At 40.0% G+C, this 24,478-nt stretch overlaps 1 protein-coding gene across 2 annotated transcripts; it reads left to right on the top strand.

Annotated features, from left to right (window-relative positions):
* The first annotated feature begins 4,493 nt into the window (after nucleotides 1–4,493).
* On the top strand, nucleotides 4,494–24,210 carry nek6 (NIMA-related kinase 6). 2 transcript variants are annotated; one of them, XM_052104114.1, is made up of 10 exons: nucleotides 4,494–4,603; nucleotides 11,864–11,941; nucleotides 12,154–12,297; nucleotides 13,252–13,314; nucleotides 13,402–13,512; nucleotides 14,669–14,777; nucleotides 14,913–15,020; nucleotides 20,483–20,577; nucleotides 20,707–20,820; nucleotides 23,503–24,210. In XM_052104114.1, exons 2-10 carry the CDS (start codon nucleotides 11,879–11,881, stop codon nucleotides 23,611–23,613), a joined length of 918 nt encoding a protein of 305 aa, XP_051960074.1. In that variant the 5' UTR covers nucleotides 4,494–4,603; nucleotides 11,864–11,878; the 3' UTR covers nucleotides 23,614–24,210. The 2 variants fall into 2 exon arrangements, with proteins under 2 accessions (XP_051960074.1, XP_051960075.1); XM_052104115.1 differs by lacking the exon at nucleotides 4,494–4,603 and adding an exon at nucleotides 10,731–10,808.
* The last annotated feature ends 268 nt before the right edge of the window (nucleotides 24,211–24,478 follow it).

Raw genomic sequence — 24,478 nt, 5'->3', positions numbered from 1 at the left:
GAGGCTACAGGCGCTGGCTCTGGGACGGTCGAGGCTACTGGCGCTGGCTCTGGACCGGTCGAGGCTACTGGCGCTGGCTCACTAACGTTCGGGGCTGCAGGCATTGGCTGGTTGGCCTTGGTAGGCGGAGGCTGGAGAACAGGGGCCTTTCCTTTTCTCCTCCTCCTCTGGGCGGACAAGACCGGCAACACTGGATCGCTGACCGTGGCTGGCGTGGGCTCAGGCTCGCTGACCGTGGCTGGCGTGGGCTCAGGCTCACAGACCGTGGCTGGCGTGGGCTCTGGCTCGCAGACCGTGGCTGGTGTGGGCTCTGGCTCACAGACCGTGGCTGGCATGGGCTCTGGCTTGCAGACCGTGGCTGGCGTGGGCTCTGGCTCGCAGACCGTGGCAGGCGTGGGCTCTGGCTCTCAGACCGTGGCAGGCGTGAGCTGGGGAGTGGAAACCTTTCTTATCCTCCTCCTCCGGGCGGACGAAGTTGGCAGCGCTGGCTCGTTGACCAAGGCAGGTGTGGGGGTTGGCTTGCTGGCAGGTGAGGCAGGCGTGAAAGGACGAGCCATGGACGACTGGAGGGTCACCACTGTGGGAGGAGAGGCAGGATCCTCCTCAACAACGCCCACAGTGAACGGTCAGCCGCATGCTAGCAGAGTCTCCTCCACGAAATCACAGAGCGTCCAGCTGCGCGTCGCCGGAGTCAACCGCTCCTTGAGCGAACTGTTCAGGTTGCCCGGAAAAGACCACCAGGGAGGAGTCCGGGAAGTCCGCGACACTCGCCAGCTCGAGGAAATCGCGGATGTGGTCTTCCACCGGATGGTCCTCTTGTTTGAGGCAGAGGAGTTTGTAGTTCGCCTGTTGAACCGCTAGATCCATTTTTGGTCGATCGTTCTGTTAGGAATGCAGACGAGGACAGACGAGGAGTGGGGATCTAATTGCGGGTTCTTTATTATTAATTTGAGTGAACACAAAACAAACAGGAACAAATTAAACATCCACGGTGGGAAGGCACTGGAGGCGGAGCCGTAGGAGGCCTGGGAGGTGGAGCCGCAGGAGGCTCGAGAGGTGGAGCCCTGGGAGGCACGGGTGGCTCAAGAGGCGGAGCCCTGGGAGGCTCGAGAGGCAGAGCCCTGGTTGGCTCGAGAGGCAGAGCCCTGGGTGGCTCAAGAGGTGGAGCTCTGGGAGGCTCGAGAGGCGGAGCCCTGGGAGGCTCGAGAGGCGGAGCCCTGGGTGGCTCGAGAGGCGGAGCCCTGGGAGGCTCGAGATGCGCTGGCTCTTGGACGGTCGAGGCTACAGGTGCTGGCTCTGGGACGGTCGAGGCTACAGGCGCTGGCTCTGGGACGGTCGAGGCTACAGGCGCTGGCTCTGGGACGGTCAAGGCTACTGGCGCTGGCTCTGGGACGGTCGAGGGTACTGGCGCTGGCTCACTAATGCTCGGGGCTGCAGGCATTGGCTGGTTGGCCTTGGTAGGCGGAGGCTGGAGAGCAGGGGCCTTTCCTTTTCTCCTCCTCCTCTGGGCGGACGAGACCGGCAACGCTGGATCGCTGACCGTGGCTGGCGTGGGCTCAGGCTCGCTGACCGTGGCTGGCGTGGGCTCAGGCTCGCAGACCGTGGCTGGCGTGGGCTCTGGCTCGCAGACTGTGGCTGGCGTGGGCTCTGGCTCGCAGACCGTGGCAGGCGTGGGCTCTGGCTCTCAGACCATGGCAGGCGTGAGCTGGGGAGTGGAAACCTTTCTTATCCTCCTCCTCCGGGCGGACGAAGTTGGCAGCGCTGGCTCGTTGACCAAGGCAGGTGTGGGGGTTGGCTTGCTGGCAGGTGAGGCAGGCGTGAAAGGACGAGCCATGGACGACTGGAGGGTCACCACTGTGGGAGGAGAGGCAGGATCCTCCTCAACAACGCCCACAGTGAACGGCGAGCCGCATGCCAGCAGAGTCTCCTCCACGAAATCACGGAGCATCCAGCTGCGCGTCGCCGGAGTCAACCGCTCCTTGAGCGAACTGTTCAGGTTGCCCCGGAAAAAGACCACCAGGGAGGAGTCCGGGAAGGCCGCGACACTCGCCAGCTCGAGGAAATCGCGGATGTGGTCTTCCACCGGATGGTCCTCTTGTTTGAGGCAGAGGAGTTTGTAGTTCGCCTGTTGAACTGCTAGATCCATTTGTGGTCGATCGTTCTGTTAGGAATGCAGACGAGGGCAGACGAGGAGTAGGGATCTAATTGCGGGTTCTTTATTATTAATTTGAGTGAACACAAAACAAACAGGAACAAATGAAACATCCACGGTGGGAAAACAAAACCAAAACACGAAAAACATCAAAAGAATAAACAGGCTGGGGAAACGCGACAGGCAAAGGTAACATATAAACATCTACATTCATCAACATACAAAACATCTGAAATATTCACATTCAGTGAAACATACAACGATCGACCAGGAGAGGAGAAACAGCAGGGTTTAAATACACAGGAGACATGATGATAACAAACAACAATCAGGTGAGAACAATGACACGGGGCTGGCAGTGATGAGGGCCGGGAATTGTGGGAAGTGTAGTTTTTGACATAGACTAGTGAAACACAGGGCAGACAACAAGGGAATCGTGACACATCGTCCGTCCAGACAAAATTGCTCAATGCTTTTGCTATCTTCATTGTTTGTATTCACCGCTCTGTGGAAGAATGCTTATGTGTGCAGGAACGTAGTGTTTCTTTAAAAAGTGACATCGCCAACTACTGGCCTGGCATGCATAATACAGCGTTTTTAGTCATTTTCGAGGATCCGTGTAAACGGGCATATACTTTTCAAAAAAGCAAAGGAAAAACTTTTCCGCTTTTAGTACAGCGTTGTCGTGTAAACGTACCCTGCATATTATATTTGACTCTCCAGTGCTGGAACAGGGCTGACTATGCAAGACTGTAGTTTGAAGTAATACTTTTCTTTGTATGATACATTGACTGCATTTATACAATAGCCTATGTCGGCGTTGGCTAGCTAGCCAGCTTTATCAATAGCTGTTAGCTAACTTTGGTGGATGATGACAGTAGCTGTTTTTTAAAATAGACTGTGCATTATAAATATGTTGAAACAAATCAGTATTGATGCACTGTTGTTTTATAATAACAGAATGTATATATTTTCTGTATAACCAAGTTATGTTACACTAATGAATGGAGCTTTTTGCATTATCTTGAACATTGTCTAGCATTAATTTCATGTATTATTGCAGTTTACTTTGCTGAGTAATTACAGATTAACATTGACATTAACCTGACTTTTAGTATAAAGAGAAGATCGTTGAAAATATTTGAATTTTACGAAGCAAGGTAGCTTGCAATTCGTCTGCGTTAGAAGGCAAGATCAAGTGCACAGATCAGTCCTTATGGAACTATATTTCATATACTTTGCAGATATGTAAGGTTACCTGTCCTGTAAGAAGAACGCCAATTCAGGGCCGGTTTTGATCCCCAAAACCGAACAAAGGTCCCTCCAGGAATCAAATGCCCTGCCGATGTTCACTCTAGTCTTCACTCGACCAGGATCACGTTCCCGCTAAGCCAGGTGGGATTCAGTAGATACAAGTTTTTTGTTTGTTAGTTTGTTTGTTTGTTTTTTGTTGCTTACCCTGAGTTTTTATAGGAGTCGGTGTTGTAAGGGGAGCCGGACGTTTGCTGGATTCCATCTCTAAGATAACGTTACCTAGTGTTGCAGACTGTCTGTTGATGCTGTTGAATAGGAGAAGAGAAGCTACTGTCTGAAGCAAGGCGCATCCTTTGGATTTTCTCAGCAAAAGCGACCTGCTCCCTTTGCATGAAAATCAGTCTACAGGCTTTAATAGGAACATAGGAAGTCCGGGAAGGGCTCATTTTTTTAAGCTGTGTTACAAGCTGTTCACACATTGGGAAAAAAAGGCAAATATTACATGAAAGATTTTACATATTACACCTTTAAATAGTACTGATATTTATATTAATTAGTAATAATATTACTGTAAATATAAACTTAATAATAGTAATAATATGAATATATTAATATAATATTAATATATTAATATTTTTAAGAGAACATCCTTTACTTTTCTGTGATACCAAATGCGTGGAGTAATACAATAGCAACAACCCAATATATTATATAATATAAACACATTTAAATATTCAAATTATTGACATCATACTTTAAGTATAAAATTACGATTTTATGATTATTATTATTGTTGTTGTTACTGTATTTAAATAATGTATTATCATATATATGACTTATTATTATAGTTATCGTTATTAAAAATAATACACAATAATATTTAAAATTATAAATATATTCATAATTTAAAAAGTAACATGTAATATCATAGTAATATATTATTAATTTGTATTGTATTCCTTATGCACCAAAGCATGATCTCTAAATGCCAAAAACTTTTTTTGTTGAGTCTCATAACTAAAGGAAACACAAAATAAGATGCTTTGCTCTGGCCAGAGAGCACAGCCATGTGATGCAAGGGGTGTGACTCAAACTTGCGTGGACGGGACACGAGTGAATCGGGTGTCTGGATGATGATCGAAGGGGCTTCTCAAAAAAATTCTGCCCTGTAAATGTCTCAAGCACCGTGCTGGAGAGGTAAGTGGAACTACTGCGTGACTTTTAACCCAATTTGTTTAAAACTCGATGCTCGTGACATTTTGCGCACCCCTCGCGATACGGCGTATTAGTTGCAAAATGTTTGCACGAGGAAGATCGTGCCAAATTACGCGTGGGGTTGACTTGGCTTATGTGCAAATAATATTAGTGTAGCGCTCTAAAGAGAAAAGGAAAGAGTGAGAGGATCTAAATGAAGACATTGCGGGAAAACAACCATTCTTATGTAGTTATAGAAGATATGCTACGAAAAGTATTGCACATGGATTACGTCACGTCTTATGCTCATTGCAATGTATATTTGATCGTGTGTTTCAAATATGGAGCAGAGGAAAGTGTATTGAAAGTTCGTGCAACTGAACGTGTTTTCTTAACTCAAATACAGATAGGGCCTAATTATGCTTCATACGTCTATCCATATGCGCATTACAAAGCCTAAACAATCATATTGCATTTAAAAAATGCTACTACAAAGAGACAATAAGAAATATAAAGGAAACTTTAAAGCTTAGAAATGCTATTCGATACTCAGCACAACGGGAACACCCACATTCAGCCTGTGCAATGCGACAGTAACGCTTCGATAATATATGCAAATATACGACACAACTTTAAATAATCATTAGCATATGATAATGACTCATCTATGATATCAACTGATGTTATATCATAGTAACTTTTATTATAAAAATGATGTGTATGATAGTATTGTAGAGTGGTTGGGGGTTCATTTTATAAGGGGAACTGCTGCATTTTGACTCCGCCCACAGTGAGTGTTTGTTTGTATCTATTCACGTGTTTTGGTGCACAAAGTGTCTCTTTTGCCCGTGATAGCTACTCGTCTGTGACGTAGCCGCTCTAAATACAATTGCACCATGACGTATTAAGGTAAAGGGCCCCAAAAGAAATGGGCTAGTGTTCTTTTTTCTTAACAATAATATTTTAGGTGAAAATATATATGGAAGTACACTTAAAAAAATTGTTACATGAGGTTACATCAACAAAAGTAATTTTAAGGGTTCCCATACATACATCTAATTTAAATATACACTGCCTGATCAATATCCATCCATCCATCCATCGTCAACCGCTTATCCTGTGTACAGGGTCGCGGGCCTGATCAATATATAAATAAATAAATAAAAGCTTTAAATAAGCAGATACTTAAGAGCCTATGATTGGATCATTATTGCAGTGATTATTGTATTTCATCTGACAACAATTAATTTAACCCTAACTGTTGCCGTTAGTTAATAGTGAAAGTAAGAGCATTTCCACACGCACAATGCGACGAGAACTGTGGAGCAATGGAAAAAGTTAATGTGGTCCGACGAGTCCAGATTTACCCTATACCAAAGCGATGGGCGCGTCAGGATAAGAAGGGAAGCGCACTCATCATGCATAGTGTCCACTGTACAAGCCTTTGGATGTAGTGTGGTTGCTTCAGTTGGTCAGGTCTAGTCTCAGCAACTTTATGCGGCAAAAAAAAGAAGTCACCTGAATGTACTGAATGACCAGGTTATACCATCAATGCATTTTTTCTTCCCTGAAGGCATGGGCATATTCCAGGACAACAATGCCAAGATTCATTGGGCTCAAATTGTGAAAGAGTGGTTCAGGGAGCATGAGAAATAATTTTCACACATAAATTGGACACCACAGAGTCCTGACCTTAACCCCATTGAAAGTCTTTGGGATGTGCTGGAGAAGACTTTACGGAGTAGTTCGACTCTCCCATCTTCGATATAAGATCTCGGCCAAAACCTAATGCAACTCTTAAACGTAATGCGTGCCGTAATCAAAGCTAAAGGCAGTCCAATGAAATATTAGAGTATGCTAGTATGCCAGGCAGTGTATGTAGGCATATACGTACATGTATTTGGGAAGAATATATGAAATATATTGAAATATATGAAAACTACTATTTTTGTAGTATTTTGAAATATACGTCGCTTATATTTATGAGCATGTGACTTTTTATATTATATAAATGAAAACCAAATATGAACATATATTTTGTATGTGTGTTCTGCATATGTTGTCACATATAAGATTTCTGTATGGTGTAGACCAGGTAGAAATACCGCCTTATGTTAAAAATGTTTTAAAAGTTAAACGTTTTTTTTTGTTGTATTTTTGTATTTTTTTTTTTTTACGACATTTTAGCTTTTTTAAGTTCACTTGAATAGTCCTGCAGCATGAAAAAAAAAATAATAATAATAATTTAAGTACAAATATTTAATGCAGTCTTTCAATTAATAAGAAATCATAAATCCGCAACTATTATAGTTTAATTATCTAAAAGTTGTTTAAAAAGGTTTAGATGAAGTATGGCAAGTCACACCACATGACTCTGTTGTCAATTACCCAATTATCATATTTATATTTATCATATTTAGTTATAAATGAACTGTATGACTTATGTTGTTCATGGAGGGCAGAGGTGATCAGTGCCAAACAAATCTACGCATAGTCTTGAAGTCAAAATTTCTATGATAAAACATGATGCAGTTGTAATGTGGGCTTCTATCACCGAATCAAATGCAATCTCTATGCATGCGTGTGTGTGTGTGTGTGTGTGTGTGTGTGTGTTTCCGTGCGCACTTAGGGGGTTTTGGTGTAGAGATTGTGAAAAAGTGATGGGGGTTTTTGGTGTTCTGATTGTGGTTGGATCGGTAGTGTTTTATCGGGCGGAAACAAGCACATAAAACAGAAGTTAGAGGAACATAAAGAACTCAAATCTCTTGCAGGACACTTCCTCAAGACCACTGCTATTGTTTTCCTTAATCATAAATCACTTTTTTTATTGAATTGCAAAAGATGCACATGCGTTTCCAGATGAGAAGAATAATTCGTGCTTATGAAGCAATAACCCAAGATGTATATAATTTAACCTGCTTCGGGGACACGAAAGGGAAAAAACCCTGAAAATGTCAGCCGCCAAATTGGCTAGTAAGAGTGACGGATTTACCCGCCACTGATGATTTTTACCCGCATCTGGCAGGTGGGCGAGTGTTAATGTCAAGCCCTAATAACATAATATGCCCTTATTATGTCACTTTATTAATTCAGTGAGTAGTGCCCAGTTATCATTACAGTAATAAAAATACTTATATCGCATTTTAATAAATTTTCTTAACTGAGATGTGAAAAATCCTGACTTATATTTCCAGTTCACTCATCACAGTGGAAATGAATGAACACATTAGTGCAATTTTGGAAAACTGTGTGTGCACAGCATCCATACTGTATAAACTTCAAATGTAGTAAGTTGTAGACTAGCATGCTATGACTAACCTAACTAGCCATTTTGATGGAACTTCTGTGTAGATTATAATTAGAAATGCTAGAATTAGCTTTCGAAGTATTGGTGACATTCACACCTTCAAACCATTTACAGTTTAAGTTTTCACACTAAATGATGTAGTACATAATATACAGTTTTGTACATAATATACAGTTTTTTGTTCTTTATATAACTGATTGTATTAGATTTGCACTACGTGTGTGTATGTGGGTATGTATGAAGGTGAGTGTATGTACGTATATGTATAATTATTTATTTTGTGTTCTTTTTTGTTTTTAATTACCTATGTCTTGCTGCTGTTTTTGGTATTGTTTGTATTGTTGTTGACTTGTAGCTCCTGTCACCTAGACAACTTCCTTGTATGTGTAAGCATACTTGGCAATAAAGCTGATTCTGATTCTGATAGTGTGTCTAAGTGTGTTTGGTTTATGAAATGAATGCAGTGGTGTGTATTTGAATCATGTGTTGCATGTCTACATGCGTGTTTGTCAGAGTCTAATTTCTACGCCACTAGCATAACCAAATAGAATTGCAAAAAAGAGATTCTTCCATTAATTGTACAAACGGATAGTCCGGCCCCAAACTCACATGACTGGCTGAGCCAGTGTTGCTGTGTCGGGATATACAATTTGCTCAGCCAGACAGAAGATTTTTTTCATAGCGCCACACAGCCACAGTGTTAAACCTTTAGGTGAAATCAACCTACATATGGCTAACTTACAGTTACAGTTACAGTACTGCATATCAAGGTGGGATGCGAGAAATAATTTTTTACATATAAAAAATGACAGACATCAGCTTTAAAGTGGGACAGTGTTGCAGACAGTAGGATAGAATTCTTTCTCTGCATTTTTCTTCACATGAATGGAAGGAAACTGGTACAGAACCGCCCTCTCCTTCCCCTCCTCCTTTTTTTTCTGCAAACCTGACTTGTTTGTTTTTATATCATTTTACAGGAAAGATATGAGATATATGTGTCTGTTAGAGAGAGACAGAGTGAAATTGCATTTTCTGTTTATGGGGAATTCAGTTATGATTCCTGTAGTGTGATACATTTCAATATAATACTGTAGTATTCAGCAATACTACTCACATTTACTCATAACTTTATTTATGTTTCTCCTTTACTTCACATACATACACCACTCAATAATTTACTGTGTATAATGTATAGCTTGTAGAATACAGCTGTTTGCTGTGTTGTTGCATTTTTGAAAAAAAAAAGACAATGCAAATAAATGTACATAATAACCACCCAAAAATGGAAATGCTTCCATCATTTACTCAACCTCATGTTGTTCCCAGCCTGATCTCACATAAAATTCGGCAAGTGTGTGCCGATTTTTGTTTAGCCGAAATCGGTAAATGTTGACCGCTATATTACACTACCTATTTATATGCTCTGAAACACTTCTGAAGTGTTTCAGAGCATATAAACAAGTGTGAGATCCTTTTATATCCAGGAGAGGCCACCAGAAGCCAGTTATAAAAATAATTGTTTTCAGCTGAACAGGGTGTAAAATAATGAAGATAAATGCTTAATTTATTTAATCTACCCTCCAACCAAAACCTAAATCTAACCATAACCATTAGTAGAGACAAACGTGGCATCCCTAACGTGGCAGTTTTATCCCCTGCCACGTTAGGGATAAAAATGCAGCCTCCTTGTCAAGCTCGTGATTGTTTAAACAAACGTGACTACTTCCTTTTTGAATGGGGATTGAACTGTGCTGACTCAATGCACTAACAGTCATGCCATAAGGGAAATCTGTTGTTGTTGAGCCATTCCAAATATGTCCAATGGGAGATAGGGCATGCCAAAGGGCAAGCCCCCAAATGTCAAACATTCATTTTTTGTGTTCAGTAGAAGAAAGTCATATTGATTTGGAATGAAATGAGGGTGAGTAAATGATTACAGCGTTTTCATTTTTCGGTGCACTATCCCTTTAAGACCGAATTAGATTTGCACACTTAAAAACTTGCTCACTCTTTCGCTAACATAATCATTCCATTCGCTAATTACATTTTACTATGCCTTGAAGACATGGATTGTGACAGGAACAGGGCTGTGTACAGTCATTTGTGTTTGTGTGTGTACGAATGTGGGTCAATAGGTTTGTCTGGAGTTTTAAAAAAAAATAAAACAGGAGTTGTTCGTAGCCTACAGCGCGGAAGAGTACACATGATTTGAAGACAGCGCACATATGTAAACACTGACTCATGTTGGTTATTCTATCACGATAGAGACTTTCTATTGATTTAATTTTTTTTATACCGAGCTTATGATATTTTATATCACCTAACCCTTAGATAAACATTTAGCATTCTTTTTTTTAATTATTACAATATTATTTAGTATGTTTAAAAGGCCATTTTCCTCGTACTCCAGGTGATTTTTAGATTTTGCTATCCTTGTGGAGACATTTGGTCCCCATATTGTTGGCAAAACCTGACCCACACACGCACACACATAAATGTATTTTTTAAGAATTTCACAATTCACTTTTGTGTGCATAGAGCATGTTTGCAATGTTCTCTAGAAGTAACATGATGGACACATCAACCCACAAAGGTTTTATCTTTTGATCTGTGATGTGATTCGTTTTTGTCTTGAATAGTTCCTAAGAATTTCCCTCATTATTTTGAGTGTAGGTATTAAGGAAAAACATTACAGTAGATACAAGTGGGTGATAAGAGACAGAGATGTTGTGTAAGTGTGTGTGTGTGTGTGTGTGTGTTGCACAACTTGCACAACTGAAAGTGTCAGTTACGGGGGGGGTTTACCGAGATAAAGTGAGTAGTATTCGGATGTCATCTGTTCCCTTATGCAGAACAGCTTTTAGTTGGCAACTGTGACTATGACTGGAGTCTTCATCTAATGTGAGTGTACATCGTTTTAAATGTATTGGCTGTAAAATCTCTTTACAGTGAAGTTATTTATTTAGTGCACCTACATTTATCTTTGTAAGAGTTTTTGTTGTTTAATTGCATATATAGTGAGTCTTAATCAAATGACATGCAATTATTTGTAATTTTTTCTCTGCTACTTTATATTAAAATGCCTGTTTTCAGACTAAAATGGCTCACTTTTTAACCTATTTAAAAAAATAATTTTCAAATTTTTAATGATAAGGAAAATAAAAGGTAGTGTTGCAGTTAACCATGTTTTTACATTTTCGGAGTGGTGCTTGGCTGTACAAAGGTTGCAGTGTTCAAAGTGGTTGTAGTGTGTTGCTATGCAGTTGCTATGTTAATCTGGCTAACTGCTAGTTGGGATGGGCATTTAGAGTAAGTTTGTAGTCGAGTATTTTACAACATAAAAAAAACGAGTAATAGATTACTTTAAATATACTGATATTATACTTATAATCAATGACTTTAAATCAATAGTTTTTTATAATATAATAGTTTTAAATTTTTCCATAGTTTTTTAATTTGATAACGTCTTTTGCCTCTGCTTCATGGGACTGAAGTTTATTCCCTCATTTAAGTACAGTCATGCATCTTTGTCTTTTTATCTGATTTTCAAATAGTCTTTTTCTTCAAATCAAATTATTATTGTGATTCACCTGGTTGGTTTGGTTCATAGATTTGAACTTTAGAAACTTGATTTTATGAAATCCCTATGGAAAATATAATGGGTAAAATACTTCTGAAAGAGTGGGCGGGCACTGTTGACCTCTATAGTAATAGAGATGCTTGTCTTCACAAACACGACTAGTTAATGGTTCTGTTCTAATTCACAGCTGTTTTGATGCACTGACAGCTGTTTGTTTGACACCAGGCTTTGTTCAGTGGTTATTTCAGGAAAACTACAGTTATATCAAACAAAGACGCCATCTGGAAATCCAACAGTGCTTTTAATAAAGCACAAAAAAACAGAGTACACTGGTCATTTGCATGATTGACTCCATGTTCTTTGTGTCTGTCTGTAGGTCTGGAACGCCATTATGGAACATAACAGCTTTCAGAATCAGAATAAAAATTACACAGTGCCGGTACAGAGCGACCAGGTATGAACACACACACACACATACTGCCCACACATGCAGACATGCAGCTGTTGGCACAGGGTTGAGCTCACGTGGGCAAACATTGGAATTACACTTGTCAACTGCACAAAGAGTCTTTTATGAATCATCCTCTGTAATGCTGACAAAGCCGCACATTAGTAATGACTCTCACTCACTGTCTCTTTCTGTTCCCCTTTCTCTGTCTGTCTCAGAGGAACATGATGGGCACATATGGATACTTCTCTATGCTGTCCAACTTCCGCATCGAGAAAAAGATTGGATGTGGGCAGTTCAGTGAGGTTTTTAAAGCCACATGTCTACTGGACAATCAACAGCTGGCACTGAAGAAAGTACAGGTGATCCGAATCATATATTTAAGCACACATTTTAATAAACATGAGCTTCATTTGTATTATTTTTGCAGAAAGTACACCGTGCACAGTGTGAATTTACTGTTTGCATGGAATCCCCATGTGACCTTCAGTACCACCAGAGTTCCAATTATGATTGAAAACCTGGAAATATCAGGGAATTAAAAAATTTAAGGATCGAGTGTGACATGAGCCGGCGCGTTATGCAGAACGGACCACAAAATGGTGCCGCGATATGCAGAAAAGGACGGCGAACACAAATTTTGGGCCAGTTGCCATGTAAAATCCCAGGCCGATTAATCTTCCCATTCCAGCCCTGTCTAGAACCATAACACACTGCATGATGTATCATTTTCCTAATGCAAAGTGTTTGATTAGACCTTCCGTTTTCAGTGGATTGAATGAACCAGCAATAATATCAACCAGTGATTTATAACATTTCTTTTTTTGTGCATTATTTGATCGGATTTGCAAAAGTAATGTTTACACATATACTCTTTGGATAAAACTGCTTAAAAACCATTTTAATATCCAAGAACTCGATGCCATTCGGTGAATTACACATGCAACATGGTGAGGTCATGTGACAACAGTATAGCATACTGCTAATTAAATACTGCAGACTGTTTCACATGCTATTTAAAAAATTATTGTATGCAGTTTATACTCTGAATAAGCAATACGCTAGTATTCCAAGCATTGAGCCTAGAAACTCCAAATCATTGATGGCTGTGTTCAGTCTATCAGCATCTTAAATCACAGTTCTTTGAGTTGTTTTGAAACAGATTCCATTCTTTGGAAAGCAACTCAAGTGTGAAAATGGTTTTAATCTCACTTGCACACATGTATTCAACATTTCCAGAGTTAGAATTCCAGGTAGAGATGTTGTGCTTTCATATGAGGGTGTGTGTTTGTTGTAATATTGTGTTGTTTTTGCAGATCTTTGAAATGATGGATGCTAAATCCCGACAAGACTGCATAAAAGAGATCGACTTGCTAAAGGTTAGCAGCACTTGCTTTTAAAATTGTCAAACGTGTGTGTCTATGAGTGAATTTTTGTGATTTTTCTTTTCCATTCTATTCCTGCAGCAACTGAACCATCCAAACGTTATAAAGTATCTGGACTCATTTATTGAAGATCACGAGTTGAATATTGTTCTGGAGTTAGCTGATGCTGGTGACCTCTCTCAGATGATCAAGGTCAGTCTCATGTGACTCATTACTTTGCCCCACCCCTTATCTGACCCCTCCTCTCACCTGGCCTTACCCCTCTTTTGGCCATTCCTAGTTCTGTCCCAGTGTCTGTTTGTCTGTGTATTTTTATGTATTTATTTATCTTTATTTAGGCAACTCGCTTAAACAGATAGTTCACCCATTTACAAACCCTTATGAGGGTGAGTATATGATAACAGAATGTTTGGGTGAACTATACCTTTAAGGACAAGATTGTTATTCACAATGACAGTCTGGTAACAGTTATTATCGTCTAGAACAGAGGTTCTCAACCTTTTGGAACTAAAGCCACCCCATGCCTCCCCTATCATGTGGCTCCCCCAGGTATAATGGAGACCAGATATAATGATTATCTAGAAGAATGGAAGGGGGAAAATTAGGAATTCTTAAAAGATAAACAAGAAATGACATGAGAAATTCATAATTTTTTAGAACACAGAGAACACAATTAGGCTTTTAAGTACACTCAAAGGGGCCGGGCCGTTCACACTAAATGTTATTTTCCTTCCATCTGTGCTGTTTTTCAATGTTTTTTCTATGCAAGCATGTGCTAGTTGGACGTGTATGACTGTTGCGTCACATCTTGATTATACTTCAGAGTCTTGTGCAAGAGCGCCATGTTTTTAAGACAAACTTTTGAGACAGCTGTATTCCATCGACATTTTTAAAATGCAAGAACACATTCGGTCTGAACAGCCCCTTAGCTTAATAAAAAGATCCCAGAACAGAGTAGTGCTCCCCAGATGCTTTGTTGGATAGCGAAATCGTTCTGTTTAGGGGTATATCTGTTGAGGCTTAACGTGATTTACACAAGTAAGACGTGTTCCTGGATCAACATCCTTTGTTGATCTTGGAAAGGGTTGAGTTGGTGTAGTTGTTAAGGCCTGGAACAACATTCCTATCAAAGGATTATTGCTCTGATTTTAGGGTTAGGATTATGGCTGTGAATAGGATTGTTGTCCTAGGAACAACAATATATGTTGATCCAGGAAAATGCCCTGCTTGAGGAAATCAACCTGAGAGTCTGCCAAATGTTATCAGATTGGCATATGCACTATGTGTATTAAGATAAAGCTGATTGAGTAAAAAGTAATTCACAATGTGTGTGTTTGTGTTTGTGAAGTATTTTAAGAAGAAACAAAGACTGATTCCAGAGAGAACAATATGGAAGTATTTCGTGCAGCTCTGCAGTGCACTGGAACACATGCACTCCCGTAGAGTCATGCATCGAGGTATACACACAATCGAAATGTCTTTGTTTTGTACTCACTTCACCCTTTATTAGTGTGCTCTGATTTGTAAGAATTTAGCAACAGTGTGTGTCTAAACAGATATTGGGTTTCTTTCCAAATGTGTGTGTGTTTCAGATATAAAACCAGCCAACGTATTCATCACAGCTACTGGAGAGGTGAAACTGGGTGACCTTGGACTGGGTCGATTCTTTAGCTCCAAAACCACTGCAGCACATTCTCTTGGTACTATCCATCAACCACATACACATGTACTTGGAAACACTCAGATATGGGTAGCTGACAAATATTGACCAAAGACTACTAACAAACAGTTGACAAAAACATGTATTGGTGGTTCTTTAACTTAGGGCACTTCAACACATCACACTTTCACTAATTTCTCTAACAATATCCAGTAGGGCTGGGTATTGATACAGATTTCCCGATTCTATTTGAAGATTCACAAGCTCTCGATTCAATTGGATTCCGATCTTGATTTGATTCGTATTTCAATTCATATGGGTACATTTCTGTTACAATATAAAATAATTTTTTAATATATGATAATTTTCCAAACTGTCTCTGACCATCTTTCTGAAAAGCTTGATTTTTGCCTCAGCTCCTCCTTTAAACTTCAATGAATATGCCCTTTGTATGATTGGCTAACAGCGTGCAGGCCCTCAAATTCAGCCATTTTTTTAAACTCAATCGGAAGAAAATAAACAACCACCAAAACATTAGAAATGTACATTTCACGGTTTACACATAATGCACATCCAACACATTGCATCCAAATATATTACACTATTTATCTCAAGCACAACTGTTAACACTCACACCCTGTCTACACCGGACACTATAATCAATGTTTATGTTGTGGCGTCTCACTCCAACAGTAAACAAACAGTTGTCCCGATCCATTTGGCGCTACTATTGCCAACAACACAGAAAGTTTGCGTCGATGTACCCGGTGTAGACAGCCTCAAGCCTTTGCGCCACGTCACATCAACGGATGCGCCCAGTGTAGACAGCGTGTCAGCATCATAAACAGTCATTACATTTGAAATATTAATGAATGGAATTGTTCACTTACATTTTTGACTGGGTCCTATAGTGTTTTTAACTGCCCCATATACTTTAACTGTGACAATTCCTTAGTTTTATGACTGCTTCATAAGATGCACACATCCAGTTTATCTTCCCTCACTGAGGTGCACATTGCCAGAAACAAACCTAATGGTCAAAGACGTCCGTCTAGTGTGTGTTTACTTATACCAACAATTAAAATAGCACTGTTAGGCGAACAAACAGTTTGTTTGATCGTCTTCCATATTGTGACTTATTTCGGAGTGAAACAGCTTATCGAACAAGAAAGAAAATATAGGGTGGGGATTTGAGTTTATCCATTGGTTGTTGATTGGCGATTAGCATAACGGTGGCAGATCTGAATGCGAGTTTGCAGTGGACACAAACACACCCATACCACCGTGCTACTCTTTTTAGAGCCAACTAAACTCCAGGAATGTCTGTCGTGGGTAGGGTGAGATATATATACAGTGAGGAAAATAAGTATTTGAACACCCTGCTATTTTGCAAGTTCTCCCACTTAGAAATCATGGAGGGGTCTGAAATTGTCATCGTAGGTGCATGTCCACTGTGAGAGACATAATCTAAAAAAACAAATCCAGAAATCACAATGTATGATTTTTTAACTATTTATTTGTATGATACAGCTGCAAATAAGTATTTGAACACCTGAGAAAATCAATGTTAATATTTGGTACAGTAGCCTTTGTTTGCAATTACAGAGGTCAAACGTTTCCTGTAGTTTTTCACCAGGTTTGCACACACTGCAGGAGGGATTTTGGCCCACTCCTCCACACAGATCTTCTCTAGATCAGTCAGGTTTCTGGGCTGTCGCTGAGAAACACGGAGTTTGAGCTCCTTCCAAAGATTCTCTATTGGGTTTAGGTCTGGAGACTGGCTAGGCCACGCCAGAACCTTGATATGCTTCTTACAGAGCCACCCCTTGGTTATCCTGGCTGTGTGCTTCGGGTCATTGTCATGTTGGAAGACCCAGCCTCGACCCATCTTCAATGCTCTAACTGAGGGAAGGATGTTGTTCCCCAAAATCTCGCCATACATGGCCCCGGTCATCCTCTCCTTAATACAGTGCAGTCGCCCTGTCCCATGTGCAGAAAAACGCCCCCAAAGCATGATGCTACCGCCCCCATGCGTCACAGTAGGGATGGTGTTCTTGGGATGGTACTCATTATTCTTCTTCCTCCAAACACGGTTAGTGGAATTATGACCAAAAAGTTCTATTTTGGTCTCATCTGACCACATGACTTTCTCCCATGGCTCCTCTGGATCATCCAAATGGTCATTGGCAAACTTGAGACGGGCCTTGACATGTGCTGGTTTAAGCAGGGGAACCTTCCGTGCCATGCATGATTTCAAACCATGACGTCTTAGTGTATTACCAACAGTAACCCTGGAAACGGTGGTCCCAGCTCTTTTCAGGTCATTGACCAGCTCCTCCCGTGTAGTTCTGGGCTGATTTCTCACCTTTCTTAGGATCATTGAGACCCCACGAGGTGAGATCTTGCACGGAGCCCCAGTCCGAGGGAGATTGACAGTCATGTTTAGCTTCTTCCATTTTCTAATGATTGCTCCAACAGTGGACCTTTTTTCACCAAGCTGCTTGGCAATTTCCCCGTAGCCCTTTCCAGCCTTGTGGAGGTGTACAATTTTGTCTCTAGTGTCTTTGGACAGCTCTTTGGTCTTGGCCATGTTAGTAGTTGGATTCTTACTGATTGTATGGGGTGGACAGGTGTCTTTATGCAGCTAACGACCTCAAACAGGTGCATCTAATTTAGGATAATAAATGGAGTGGAGGTGGACATTTTAAAGGCAGACTAACAGGTCTTTGAGGGTCAGAATTCTAGCTGATAGACAGGTGTTCAAATACTTATTTGAAGCTGTATCATACAAATAAATAGTTAAAAAATCATACATTGTGATTTCTGGATTTTTTTTTTTAGATTATGTCTCTCACAGTGGACATGCACCTACGATGACAATTTCAGACCCCTCCATGATTTCTAAGTGGGAGAACTTGCAAAATAGCAGGGTGTTCAAATACTTATTTTCCTCACTGTACATATACATATTTATATGTGTGTAGCTTATGGTACCGCAGGAGCTAACCTAGCTTACACCGATTAGGCTAATTTTTCCATTTTGTTTCTAACTTAACTAAATTAAACTATACTATGGTCACATATATTGTTACACTTGATACGTCTTGGTCTTAAGGCGGAATTTTGAAGTGAAGACCACCTCAGGCCACACACATTTGTTTAAGCACCATCTGAGGAGTCATGTTAAGTCACTGAAATAACAAAGTAACGGGAGGCTTTAATTGTGAAGAGTTTATAGGAGTTGTTATCTGTGAAATTGATCTCAACACATTTATTAACAAACTAACAACATAAACGCACAAGAACATCGCTGTTTTTGCTTACGAAGAGGCTTTAGCCATTGAAAACGAGTGAGTAAATGATAACCATGTTTTAACATTTTGAATCACTTTACACTAAATATAAAGGAAAAAACACTTACAGGTGCTGTGCATCCCAAGATAACTGCATTAAAAAATATAAATAAACTCCAGAGGCATCCAAAGCGGTGTATTCATTAGTGATCACCTCAGCAATTCAGATGTGAAATGTCTCGAATACATCTTCTCATTCACATGTAAATTCAATCCAGCTTACCTGTATCCGAGGAAGTTTGGTTTACAAACCTAATGGTCAAAGACCATTAGGTTTGTAAAGATGCACATGTGTGCATCTGATGAAGCAGTCATAAAACTAAGGAATTGTCACAGTTAATGAGTTTTGAAGGAAAACAGATGAAAATACATCTTGCCATCTTCACCAACATGCGATTGATGCTTTGTTCAACTCTATGCAAGGTTGTGGTATTTATAAGAAAGTGGCAGGGTTTAAGCTGACTAAATAATGGAGAAGTCCTGTATACGTCACCAGAGAGAAGTCTGTTGTTTAACTGAAAATCGAGTTATAACATTGTGATTAAAGATTACGAGGTAAAAAAAAAACATATTCATGGATGCATCTTTCACAATAAGATCAATAACATGCATTTAGAAAATAGATAGGGTGAATATTCATTTCATGGCAACTTTAAGCAACAAAGCAATAGGAGCCACAGCAGCTGATGAAACGCATCTTCTCTTCAGAGATGAAACATGACACCGTGTATTTTAAAAGCATGCCAGAGAGATGACAACAGTCAAAGACGCCTGTGTAGTACATGTGGTCCAGATGGGTCCCCTTTCGTGTTGAGGAGTAGTTAGCCCAAAACAGTAGGCCTTTTGTCCTTCTGCCTCTGTTTACAAACCAAGTGAGCACCAGTAGGCGGGGCCATGGGTGAGATGATTTTAAAATAGCCATTGATGCTGTTGCTCTAGAGGCCATCTTGAAATGATGAGTACCCCAAGTGACGTAGGGATGTTGCGGAAGTAGAGAATGGGGCATTTTGGCAGCTTGGTTCCAATAAAGGCTTTTATTGCATTGGGGATTATGACATGTTGCCTTGTTAGGAGATGATCAATGTTATTCACTTCACCTGTGAGTGGTCATAATGTTTTGGCTCATCTGTGTGTATTTTTGTTACATTTCAATTGTTTACTTGCATATTTTGTACTATTTACAGGTATTTGCATTGATATGTAGAACACATGCTAAATCTGTACTGTATCTTTAAGACTAGCGGCATCAGCCTGTATATATAACGAGAAAAATATTCTGCTCTCAATTGATGTTTACCTTGATTTTCTTCAAAAAATCACTTGCTTTTTACTGACAATTTTGTTGACTTGGTTAACAAGTACACTAACTTTTGGGGGAAATTATGGGGAAAATTGTTTGGTGTGGTGGAAAAGACACCACAATTGTGGGACAGTCATAAATTTTTTGAACAATTGACAGAAATAATTTCTACATAGTCAGCTTATAAATAGTTTATGTTTATTTCACTCTTTGTACAGATAATCACAGTTTTAACCATGTAATATTATGCGTTTTTATAATGGATTTGAAAAGATATAGATATTCTAGGTCTGGGACAAGTCTAAAAATGTCAAATCTGTACATAAAAGGCATTTTAAATATACCAACAATTAATGATGGTAAAAAGTTTTAAAGTCAGTTTTAATGTGACCTTTATATCACAAAAATAAAAACTTTTAAAATCTGTTTGTTTTAATAAAAATCAACCTCTGGCCCATGAAAGTGCCTTTAGTTGAAGAAACACTGATATACAGTATGAATGTATAAGGGTTAAGTGTAATTATATATTTTATATGCTATAACTATATGTATAGAAATTATTTTAGAATTAGAAGACTGCTATTTAAAATCATTTTAGATGAAGTAGTGCATGCCACATTGTGCAGGACATTGTCAACTACACATATACACACCATCACATTACACATAATTAGTACTCTACATACAGACACACCTACTGTACATTCAAGCATGCCAATACTCAGATATACTCACAAATCATGCATGTACATACTGTAGAATGTAGTAACAAAACTGAGCTTGTCCCTCAATTATAGTCCAGTAGGTGTTGATTGGCTACCTGCACTTACCTCTATTCCTCTTTTGCAGTTGGAACTCCGTATTACATGTCTCCCGAGAGGATTCATGAAAACGGCTACAACTTCAAATCAGACATCTGGTCTCTGGGCTGCCTGCTGTATGAGGTGCACACATATATTCAGTAGATCTCATTGTGATTGGATGAGCCAGTCTTGTTGTGTCTGATTATTACTAATACATGTTATTGATTAAACATTGGTTTATATATGATATTTATGTCTCCACACTTTCAGATGGCAGCTCTGCACAGCCCCTTCTACAGTGATAAGATGAACCTGCTCTCATTGTGTCGTAAGATCGAACAGTGTGACTACCCACCTCTCCCATCAGAGCACTATTCACAGAAGGTACAAACATACACAAACACACACTATACTGTCTACATGGGCAGCTATCTTCTAAGGGACTGTTCACTCCAAATCATTTTTGTGTCTGTCTGCACTGTTTTATTTTCTTCTATGTAAACATATGCTAGGTTTCAGACTCCTGAGCAGGAACACTGCATTTTTATATGCTGAATTAAGTTAAAAGACTGTAAGGAGGGTTAAAGGAAAGGAGGAGGTGAGAACCGGCTTGACAATATAAATAATAGTTAAATACAAAACTCAACCAAAAAGACAAACACACACAGGTGTCAGACAGCTGTCCGGTTGGCCTTTTTCCCTCTCGAGGGCTAATTAGCCTGATTAGGGGCCAGGTGTGCGGAATCATGACCTGGTCCCGCCTTCCGCCCTGCCACATTCCTCCCTCGTTCTCTCAGGCCGGGGAGCCCCCAGCATGACGTTACACCCCCTCACACTCTTTCCCTGGGAAGGGGCGTGCCTTCCGTCCCATCTGCCGGCAGGTCAACCCCATCTACCTGGATTAGGGAAGCGACAAGGGGAGGGAAACAAAAAAAAGTGTGGCACCTACACGCCTTAATGGTGATCGTGCCAAAGTAACAAAACATTTTTAAAAAGAGAGGGAAAGGTCAACACGGAGCGGCAGTGTGAGAGAGAGAGAGAGAGAGAGACACTTACTCGCCAGTTCTCTGATACGCCGTAGCTTGGTCCTTGGCCACTCCTCCACCCTCTAATGGACGACAGCCGTGCCTCCCAGGCATATCGGAGGCAGTCTTCTGGCCCCTAATGGACGGAATGCCCAGCCATGTTCTCAGGAAACAGAAGGGTCTCCCCGCCTCTGGCAGCGGTTCTCCCGCTCCAGGCGGTCGGCCGGGAGCCCCTCCCCGCTCGCAGTCGGTGGTCGTCGATGGCCACGGCTGCTCCGTTGGGGTGGATGGTAGTGGCGAGGACTCTATTACGGCACATCCCTCCTCCTTCCCGGGTTTTGGCACCAGTGTAAAGGGATTAATGAAAAAGAGTGGGCGAGAACTGGCTTGACAATATAAATAATAGTTAAATACAAAACTCAACCAAAAAGACAAACACACACACAGGTGTCAGACAGCTGTCCGTAAATATCTCTCTCTCTTGCTCTGCCATCTTCGGTAGGCCTTTATCACTCTCTAGGTCTAATTAGCCTGATTAGGGGCCGGGTGTGCAGAATCATGACCTGGCCCCGCCTTCTGCCCTACCACAAAGACCTTAAACTTTTAAAAACACTTGTCAAGACACTCGTTGTGCTGCGTCTATCTTTTTTAATGCAAGAACGCGTTTAGTCTGAATCGCCCTTCAAGGCCAAAATCAGGGAATTTTTCAATTGTGTTTTTCAGGCCTGGAAATAAATGTCATGGAAATTTATAGAATCTTAAACGTCATGGAAAAATAATGTACATTTCTATAGTGAATATGCATTATTCTGTTTTTCCTCTAGACAAAATTAATGTGCTAAAAATGACTCTTTTGTATAGGAAAAGTTGCATGCAAGCCAGTGAGATTTCTGAATTACTAAATCATTAAATAAATATTTAAATCTTTAAATAAATTTCAAATCATTAAATCAACCATTTAATTTTAGCACTAGTTTGCATTTTAGTATTATCTTTGGGTTGATTGTTTAGGTAAGCACAAACTTTGTGTATTTTCATTTTCAGGGTTACTTTATAGGCGCATCTCTTAACAATTAATTTCAGTTGTTGAAAAAAAATCATTATTCATAAGATTTATTTACATTTTCAAATATTTATTTACTGATTTAATTTTGAGTAACTGGCCCTCCATACTAAACCAAAGCAAGCTACAATTGTATTTTTTATTAAGAATCCTGTAATGTTTAATTTGATATTTTGAATGGTATTTTGCACACCGATGAGATCAGAATGCATTGTGCAGAATCCCCAGAAATCGGGAAGGTGAATTAAAAGTAAAGAAAAACAAAAAGGCATTAAGAAATAATTGACACTATCATCTATCACTTATGCAATGACAGTATTTTCCCTCCTGAAATGTGTTTCTGAACACTGAAATGTTTGAATGCAAAATGTATAAATAAGTAAAAAACATGATTTTTTTTCCTCCATATAATAAAATAAATTGATCAATTGTCACACATTATACATACATTTCTGCATATACATGGTGAAATTATTTATTTTTCACATATCCCAGCTAAGCTGGGGTCAGAGTGCAGGGTCAGCCATGATACGGCACCCCTGGAGCAGATAGGTTCAAGGGCCTTGCTCAAGGGCCCATCAGTGGTGTCTTGGTGGTGTTGGGGCTTGAACCCCTGACCTTCTGGTCAGTAACCCAGAGCCTTAATCGCTGAGCCACCACTGCCCATATTGCACTGCCTTAATGCAAACTGACTCTGGCTAATGCTCACAGCTGATTCCAGTAGAGTCTGTTGTTAGCATGTTGCTAAGCTAATGACTTGACACTGAAAAAAGAACAAACAGTTTATAAAATACACAAAACTTTGGTGAACTAGTTTTTAATTGGTTTGAGCTGTTTATATATCTTTGGATCTTGTGTGAAACCCAAAACAAAATTAGCATAATTGTGTTGCCTGTTTGGAATGGACTTATAGCAAAACTGTGATGCCTAAAAATGCTGTTTAGGCAGTCAACTCACTACATTTTGCATGTGTTGCAGCTCAGAGATCTGGTCAGTATGTGTATCAACCCAGAACCTGATCAGCGGCCCGACATCGTCTTCGTACTGCAGTTCGCCACACAGATGCACCTGTGGACGGCCAGCACCTGATACAAATGCACACACACACAGACAGCGAGGAGAACCGTTGTGGAAACCTGTGATCTCTCCCTTCTCTCAATCCAATACATCAAGTTATAAGAGAGACAAATAGCTAGAAATGATTGAAGAGATAAAGCAAGCAGAAGGACATTTGTATTAGATTTGTATTGAAAGGAATGTCGATATACTCTTTCGAATGATGTATCACAGTGCTGTGATTGGTTTAGAGACTGTGGAAGGGATGTTTCTTTGGTCAGGTCACATGACACAGTGCCTTATGTTGATGATATCACAGCAAGGTGGTTCTATTTTTATGTACTTCCTTTGTTAGGCTTATATAACAACTTTTACAAGAGCCTTACAGTTGAGTTACTTATCTCTCTTTTATGTTTCTGAAACGCACACACAGTTGTTGAAGTTGATACTGTCATTGGTGAGACTTTGGACAGTGCTATGAATGGTCTTGTTGTCTGGTCAAATGCTTACAATTTCAAAGTATTCGTAATATCCGTTTTTTTCCAACTGGGTGTTACTTTTTAAGATTTTTTTAAACATGTGTAAATGTTGTGTAATTAACAATAAAATGTAACTGTAAACATTGGTTTTGAAGGACATCTGGAGCATTTTTACAGTATTAGCATTATTAATAGCATAGTGAGTTTTTTTTGTTGTTTTTTTGTCATAATTTGCCAAGGAAAACATCACCCAGATTGTGATAAATTGACGTGACATGAATTCATGATATCATGGGTTCTTTTAGCACCACTTGGTGGTAAGCATATGCATTGCTTACATTTTTTAATCTGAAACACGATGTTAAATGAAACGCATAGATTGAACTTCATCAGTTTTAATGAATCAATGTAATCAACTT

The sequence above is a fragment of the Xyrauchen texanus genome, chromosome 34 (genome assembly GCF_025860055.1).
Source record: "Xyrauchen texanus isolate HMW12.3.18 chromosome 34, RBS_HiC_50CHRs, whole genome shotgun sequence".
Taxonomy (NCBI): Eukaryota; Metazoa; Chordata; class Actinopteri; order Cypriniformes; family Catostomidae; genus Xyrauchen; species Xyrauchen texanus.
Note: the sequence above shows the minus strand (reverse complement) of the source record. Positions and strands in the feature narration are given on the sequence as shown.

Coding starts and splice junctions, on each gene's coding strand:
- nek6 (XM_052104114.1), top strand. CDS start 11,879: ATGGAACATAACAGCTTTCAGAATCAGAATAAAAATTACACAGTGCCG. Junction 11,942..12,153: donor TGCCGGTACAGAGCGACCAG/GTATGAACACAC, acceptor TGTCTGTCTCAG/AGGAACATGATGGGCACATA. Junction 20,821..23,502: donor CAGAGCACTATTCACAGAAG/GTACAAACATAC, acceptor CATGTGTTGCAG/CTCAGAGATCTGGTCAGTAT.